Source organism: Pollicipes pollicipes, unplaced genomic scaffold (assembly GCF_011947565.3).
Source record: "Pollicipes pollicipes isolate AB1234 unplaced genomic scaffold, Ppol_2.1 Scaffold_7231;HRSCAF=8579_pilon_pilon_pilon, whole genome shotgun sequence".
NCBI lineage: Eukaryota > Metazoa > Arthropoda > Thecostraca > Pollicipedomorpha > Pollicipedidae > Pollicipes > Pollicipes pollicipes.
The window spans coordinates 22040303-22047903 of record NW_023597034.1 but is presented as its reverse complement, the minus strand read 5'-3'; the positions used below and the strand labels follow the sequence as shown (position 1 = coordinate 22047903).

The following is a 7601-nucleotide window of genomic DNA, read 5'->3' as shown; positions in this document are numbered from 1 at the left end:
GTGGCTAAACGAACCGTGGGCGAAACCACGAGACTTGGCATGCACTCAGCAGACATCATTGTTTTATCTAGGTTATTGTCAGCAGGTAAGTTGGGTTACAGAAGACTAGTTTGATGGCAACGTGTTTTGGAAATGGCGGAAATTGCGTACGTTTTGACTCCAATGCAAGCCCCCCTCCCTTTCCATTCCCTTAGCAGGACTTGCTGGGTGGTGCTGTTATTTGAGCTTGACTTCAGCTTGAATGTTCCATATTTGCCAGGCATTGTGTTCTCATGTGCATTGTATTTTATAAGCTATATTAAGGCTTACCTGCCACTGCTTCTTGATGAGATCAGAACAGCTTTTGTCCTTTGGTGAAGTGTGGAGATTTCAACCACCCAGAATGTGTTTTGTGTTGGGGAATTATAATAAGCGGCAGTCGCACAGTGCTCAAGTCATTTTATTCTACTGACGATGTCTATGAATGTGTCATGACATAATTGATTTATGAAAGCGCATGCTTCGTATCTAGAAAACCTAAACATTGAATGGGTTGCTACTTATGTCGCCTATGTTGCAAGTTTGCTGCTTTCAGGAGTCATTACTTTGATAAAAAAGATAATCGATGGTGCATTTGTCTTGCAAATACACTATGTTGAATGATTTCTTTTTTCAAAGCCCGCCACTACCCGCAACTTTGTCAGAAGTAACCGCCAAAAGCCTTGCGGGCTTTTTAAGCCCGCGTGCTGTGGGCCCGGGGCTCTAAGTTGACAGCTCTAATGGCTATACCTTGCTCGAAGCGTCTGTGCCGGAACTGATAAAGCTTTTCTGTGTGTTACCGAAACGGCGCGAATCTCGCAGCGGATCTTCCTGTTTAAGGCTGGCAAAATATCAAGAACCGTTGGGCAGATTTTTAGCCATGCGCGGCCCAGTTTATTTAGAGTTCAGTGGTCCCGAGTCGCCAGGATTCCAAACAGCTGAAACGATGGGAGTATGACTACCGCTGAGGTGCTGCCGTCATCTCGTCAGCACCTCAGCTTCAGCTGCTGCCCCCCACCTTCCCCTCTTTGTCGTATCAAACCAAACATACCCAAATGCGTCGGCAATGCCACGTCGTGCTCGCGACAGGCTGGTGCCTGGAAACTGCCTGGGCCAGATCCGAACTGAACTTTAGTCACGTTACCAGAACACGGATGACGTCCTCCACGCGTGATAACTGCCTGAGCCAGATCCGAACTGAACTTTAGTCACGTTACCAGAACACCGATGACGTGCTCCACGCCTGATAATCAAATCCTGCACTCGCCGTAGGTCGGCCCACGCATCCATAATTCGTAGGATGATAACATTTATGTAAGCATTTTAAAACATTTACATCACTAGAAGTTAGCCAAAGTTTTCTAGACATTAACTATCGCGATCAAAGACCATTAAATCAGTGCCACTTATTCCTTTAAGACCCGGCTTTCGGGGTTGGAAAGAGTGTGCATGCATGCACAAAGTGGCTAATGTGGTGTCTGACCACTGTCCGTACACGTAAAATCGCGAAGTCCGCGTATCACAGGACAGGAATTCTGTGATGTCAGCTGATTTGTGCCGTTTCTCACCTGTGGCAGCCCCGTAACCACCAGCTGTTTCTGAAACGGACGATGATCACTGTCAAGCTGTTTCAACCCATTGAAATGCAATTCGCACTTCCTTTCACCTCCGCAAAGACGCTGTTTTTCTGTTTAGTTGGCGCCAATTACGCGGAGAGTGGCGGGTGGTTTGGGCTGCACCTGCTGATAGGCACGGATGCGGTGACGTTCTTCCTTGGCCAAAGCCGACGGAGGAAGCGGTCTTCTACTGCCGGGTCCGGCTGGATTACCATTGGTCACGCACCCCGACCGACAGACGGTGACACACCGCCAACTTTTTCCACTGTATAAATGGAGATAAAAAGAACACCCGTGATCTTCCCATGACTGTATGTGTCCTTGTGCGTTTCCTGCCAGATTTAGCATGTCCTGTGCGCGCTTGAGACACGCAAACGGGGTGAGTGGTACGAGGTATAGCTGGGGCTGTAATGAGAAAATAACGCTCCGTATTTGGCGTGGTAGGCGGGGCGTAATAATATGAAGCGGTGCGATTTGAACGAACGCTACCAGAACTATGTCTAGATCTGGGTTCTTGCAGTTTTTCATTTGGAAGTAAGGATGCATCTCATTTTTACGGTCAATGAAAGATGTTTTTTTTGGAAATATCGGCCACTTGCTCCTGCCATAACCACTGCCAGATACAGACGAGTCTTACGCAGATAAAGCCAACAGCCCGCACCCATGCCTGTTACATAATCAGATCGGAAACGTCACGAGCAGGACCGTCCAGTCCAAAACGAGCTAGTACATGACACTGTTATATAGCTCAGCGCAGCGTATCACGGTTCAGCTCAGCATGAAACAAACAACACGCCGCAATACGGGTAAATGATGTATGGCAATGAGTAACGCTTTAATCGCTTGGGCCATTTTTGACCAGCATAATACATTCAGTACAGATGACGAAGAGCAGAACACACGATAGAACAGGTTAGTGAACAGACAGAGTGCAATAAGAACAGAACAGGAGACAAGCCAGAGGGCTGCAGAGTGGACAGGGCAGAGGACAGAATAGCGGACAGGTAATGGGCAGAAGGACATGGAATAGGAAGCAGGGCAGAGGGAGGACGAAACAGCACAAAGGACATCGGGTACGTGCTGGACAGGGCAGACCAAAGCAAGACAGAGAAGAAAAGGATTGGACAGAGAACAGGCTAAGATACGGGTCGGACAGAACAAAGGAGCAAGGACAGTGCAGGGCGGAGGTGAGGGCGTGATAGATGACATGGCAGGACAAGACTCGCGGGCAGAAGGCAGGCAGAGGACTTTTGGACTAATGAGGACAGGAAAACCAGTCGAAGACAATGCCACACCTATTCAATCGCATTCTTCTCTCTTCTGTTCTGCCTGAGCTACCTCGTCATGCTCTATCCCGTGTCCAACGGGACGGGACGGGACGGGACGGGGCGGGGCGGGGCGGGGCGGGGCGGGGCAGTGAAAGGGGGGGGGGGTCACCGCAGGGCAGGGTAGGATCCGTGTTGCCCGCTCGCTTCCGTTCACCTACAGTGTCACCTGTTCTCCACCCTTTGTCCTTAATGCTGCCGTCGAACTGTGCATTTTTACAGCCAAGAAACCATCAGTGTTATTGTACAGTCGTGTCTCGTATCGAGGCTGCTGGGAGGCTGCTATGATCACGTGGTATAGCCCGTATGGTTAAGGCCCTCCTCATGCGGAGATCAGCTGGTCGGCGGAGATTGCGGGGATGTCAGGAAGTGAGGTCGCCGAAGGTTCGAGAATTATGGGTCACGTCGGGGTCGTGTAGCTACCACGCGGCGATTCTGATCTGGGAGCCGGACGAGGTGGCTGATGTCTGTGTGGTGTAGTGCATGGCGGGAACCTGCGTGGCGTTATACTTGAATTGGTGACCTCGGGCGAATAAGATGAGTCGGAGGCTAATATTACGTAAATACAGGTTGTGAGCAAAACGAACTTTAGCTGAAATAGAGAATAAGCTTCAGCTACCAGACATAAAGATTCAGGAGAAAAAGAAAACTGATTATCACCAAAGCTAAGCTTGAAGATGTGACAACGTGAAATCCACATGTCATGGCCAGTTCGTGGGTGACCATAACCATGCAGTGCATCTGGACGATCGTAACCGGCGGATCAAAGCTTTATATATTTTATGCGTGACAAAAAAGCTCCTTCCATCGCAGGAGGAATAAACAAATTATCAGATTTATGTTACGTGCTTTCGACCATTACTCCATATTACGACCATATTGTGGCCCAGTTTTCCATGTGGGTTTCGCTGCGAAGCAGGGTCAATAAGCGAGAAAGTACGGAAGAGAACTTTACAAATCCTGTTTTGGTCGTGTTACACTGAAAGCTACATTCACGTGGTACAATGACTGGGCATGAAAATACTCGCGACAGAACAGAAAAAGTATGCCTAAGGTTAAAAAGGATTTGTGCATAAAGGAAAAGGACTTCCAAAGCAACGGTTGGCGATCTCAGGCAGAAATAACCAGTGTGCAGAAAAAAACACACTTGAGGTTTTGATGCAGTGTGCAACTACGAAAATTAAGCATTCCGTATGTAACCAATCCTATAAGCACAGACCCTTTATCATCTGGGTGGCCCGATAGTTTGGAGGATCTTACGAGCGCAAAATGTTCACTACATGGATCTGTATACGCACCTGGCGAATTTTCATCCGAGTACGTTGCATCAATGAGCTGTGTAACCTGATGCTCCGAGTCGCGTTCTTTTAAATGAACCGCGCTCTCTTGCGCTCTCTCTTTCTCTCCCTCTCTCTCTCTCTCTCTCATCCGATTTGTAATGGCATACGTGATTTATAGCGTCAGTGACGTGACCAGGTCGCACGTGCGTTATAGTAGCGACATCAGATCCCTACCTGACAGCAGTTAAGGCGCTAATTAGGACCCGCTTGGAGTCCGCACGTCGTCTTCGTCTTTAAAAGACACGATGACCGCGGCTGGCAACCACTCTGTCTTAGTTATCACTTTGAAGTTCGTGGAATGGTGCACAGCCCGAACGTCCCCAGGCAAGAATGCTCAATGGGGAAGACCGAAGTCTCAGCGGACTCCAGCCAGTATCGCCGCCATTCCGGCATCAGGCGCACGAAGCCCCACAAAATACGCTTGCCGTTGCTGCTAAGAGCTCCAACTGTCAAGAAATGGATTGCCTAACGTTCTGAAAAATAACTTGAAAGTGCAACCATACCGTGTAGGTCACGACATCGAATCCACGAACATTAACATGATCTCGAACGTGAAGACACGGGTGATGATATGTGTCGGGCGTCACGTCACATCACGTACGTGCTTCAATTCTTTTAAGTCATTAGAAGTATCAGAATGGGGCCGCACTTAGTTGTTCCCCTAGATCGTTAAACTGGTTCGTGAAGCTGGCTTCAGTGATCAGTCGCCGGCCCGACGTGTATTGGGGGGACTCATTTCCCAGACCCGTCACCCCTCCGCCTCTTTCGTTATGCTTATCTAAGGGAGGACTCTTTCTTCGCAGGTAGCCCACATACAATAGCTGAGCCCATGCAGTAGAGGAAGACAAGATCCGAGCGATCCACATGACTCGGCGCGTGAAAGTTGTGAACGACTCCTCTCAGCGTATTCGGGTGTGTTTGAAACTCGAAGAAAATGTCCACGGTTTGTTGTAAAAAGAGTCACAAAGTCAGCGCTCGACTCCTTATCGCTATCAAAATGGTGCATCAAGCAAGCGGAGGATTTCAAATGCGTGAAAATCAGATTAAATAGATTAAGTTATCGCTAGTGTCAGGTGTTGGACGAGAGGGGAGGGGCAGCTGTGAAGATCCCTTCCCGCTTCTGTCACAGGGTAGCATTGCCGGTGTCCTCCCGCTTCTGTCACAGGGTAGCATAGCCGGTGTCCTCCCGCTTCTGTCACAGGGTAACATAGCCGGTGTCCTCTTGCGACATAGCCAGTGTCCTCCCGCTTCTGTCACCGGATAACATAGCCGGTGTCCTCCTACGACTTCTCTCTTCTCTAGACTCTGGATCTTTACGCCCTTACGCCTGATTTGCTCGATTTCGCGAGGCCTTGCGGTAAATGAGAACATGCACAATTTGGGAAGATTTAGCGTTCAACATAAACGTTTGTAAATAGCCTCATGTCTACAACGCCACCAAGATGGAAACCTTTTCACCCACATCCTGCGCGGGTGCGTCACTTTACGTACGACCTTTAAGCCCAAGCCTCAATAAATTCATGCTTTCAAATTAGACTTAAGATTATGTAAAATATAGCTCCAAAATGTCTAGATAGCCTTTTGAACCCCACAATTGTTCTTCAGTGACAATCCTGGACGCCCAGCATGCGGCCTACTGTGGGATACGAAACAAGCGATCTGAGCCGGTGGCCGGGCGACCTCCCGCCTGGTTTGCCTCAACTTGCGACTGCCCTCTAGGCGGACTGTACGCCCAGCTGACCAGATGGCGCGCTGCTCGCTGCAGATGGCGCGCCACGACGACACTTGGCTGACATGGGCAGCTCGCTGGTCAGCTGAGCCACAGCAAGAATGCGCGGCAGTCGTCCCTCTTGTGTGAAGCTGGACCACTATTTCCAGCCCGTGTGTGCAGCCAAATAATGCAATGGTCCACTCAGCACATGGTACGCTGTTCCCTCGCTGGTTCGGCTATCAGTGGCCTTTCCGGTGAACTACGACAAAATGGATCCTGGCCGTTATTGAGGCATATTCTGCTCACAGCCCCTTGAAACATCAAGCCTTACGCATCCAATCCAGTTTGGCCGGAGGCTGGCCCGAACCTGTGGTTTTCATCTCTACGGTCTGGTACGCCCAGGCGCGACACTGGTTGAAGATATCGAAACCGGAACAGAGTATTTCAACATGACGTGGTAAGCGTAAATCAGCCCAGCCTGGTCAGCGTGCAAACCGGCTCCAGCGTCTGCATCAAAGTCCAGCCACGTCAACAAATAGTTTATGACATCGAAGTACCGCGCCAAGTTGCAAAACCGTTCCAATAAATGCGCTTTTTTAGTCACGACCATATTCGAGATGTCCGAGGACGTAAAACGGCATTCAGCTGCGCCGCCGGTAAGGTTAGATGTTGGGCTTGTAGCAGGACAGACTCGGCTTGCAGGCGACGCCGCTGAAGTTGTCGTTGCAGCCTAGCCTCTCGTCGACGCAGAGCCAGGGACAGTTGTGGCAGGTTGGCGAGTCGTCTGGAAAGCGAGCACGGGCGATGACAGGCTGATGTCAGACAAAGGCTGCTGACTTCACCGCATGTAGCGCTGAACTCGACTGGGCATGGTTTGACACCTTTACCATGTTTGACATCTTTACCGTTTAAGATGCTTCCACCGACAATGCATTTGCGCTGGGGGCACTTATGTCGCACTAGGACACAGGTAGCACAACTCGACATGCCGAAAATGTTTTCTACAACCATCGACGGATAACTGGCCTTGCAAGCATACTCCAAACCTGCGCACTGATGGGATGCTAGCAGATTTTGCCACACATCCATTCTACTAGTTTTTGCAGATCATAGCATGCTTGGGAATGTTCAAAAACCACGCCCTGGCGACTTAAAGAACTGCTCCGCAAATGCATCGTGGCGATCAAAAGTGTCTGTATCAGGATTAGAGGATATCTCGGTTACGTCAATTTTCAGACTCAGTGGCGTTCTCCGTTGATACGACGACCCACATACGGCTTATTATTCACATGTAACGCTTCTGCGGCCGTAACTGGCTGCTGCTGCGGAGCACAGCGATAGGGTATCAGAAACAATGCGGGAATCTAAGGACAATACGAGGCACAGAAAGCAACGGAAACAACCACGATCACTCGCAGAGGACATCTCATTCTGGCGGAGTTTTACCAGCCGCCACGGATCTTAAGGCAGAGACGGGAGACCTTTGTCTGCTGACGGAGGGTGGGACCACCACGTGCCAAAGCCAGCTGCCGAATGCCACGGCCACGTGACATAAACACGCGGCGCTTAGCCCGGAGGGGAGGTGCGCAGT

At 50.0% G+C, this 7601-nt stretch overlaps 1 protein-coding gene across 3 annotated transcripts in view; it reads right to left on the bottom strand.

The window, feature by feature from the left end:
* Positions 1–6534: 6534 nt before the first annotated feature.
* The window catches only part of LOC119109489 (uncharacterized), a 14982-nt gene continuing 13915 nt past the window's right edge, over positions 6535–7601 (bottom strand). For all 3 annotated transcript variants that reach the window (XR_005095427.1, XM_037233114.1, XM_037233115.1), the window contains one exon: positions 6535–6794. Coding sequence is in view for 2 of the 3 variants with exons in the window: in XM_037233114.1 (XP_037089009.1) it covers positions 6673–6794 (122 nt within the window). In the remaining variant the exon portion in view is untranslated. The remainder of the gene's footprint in view (positions 6795–7601) is intronic.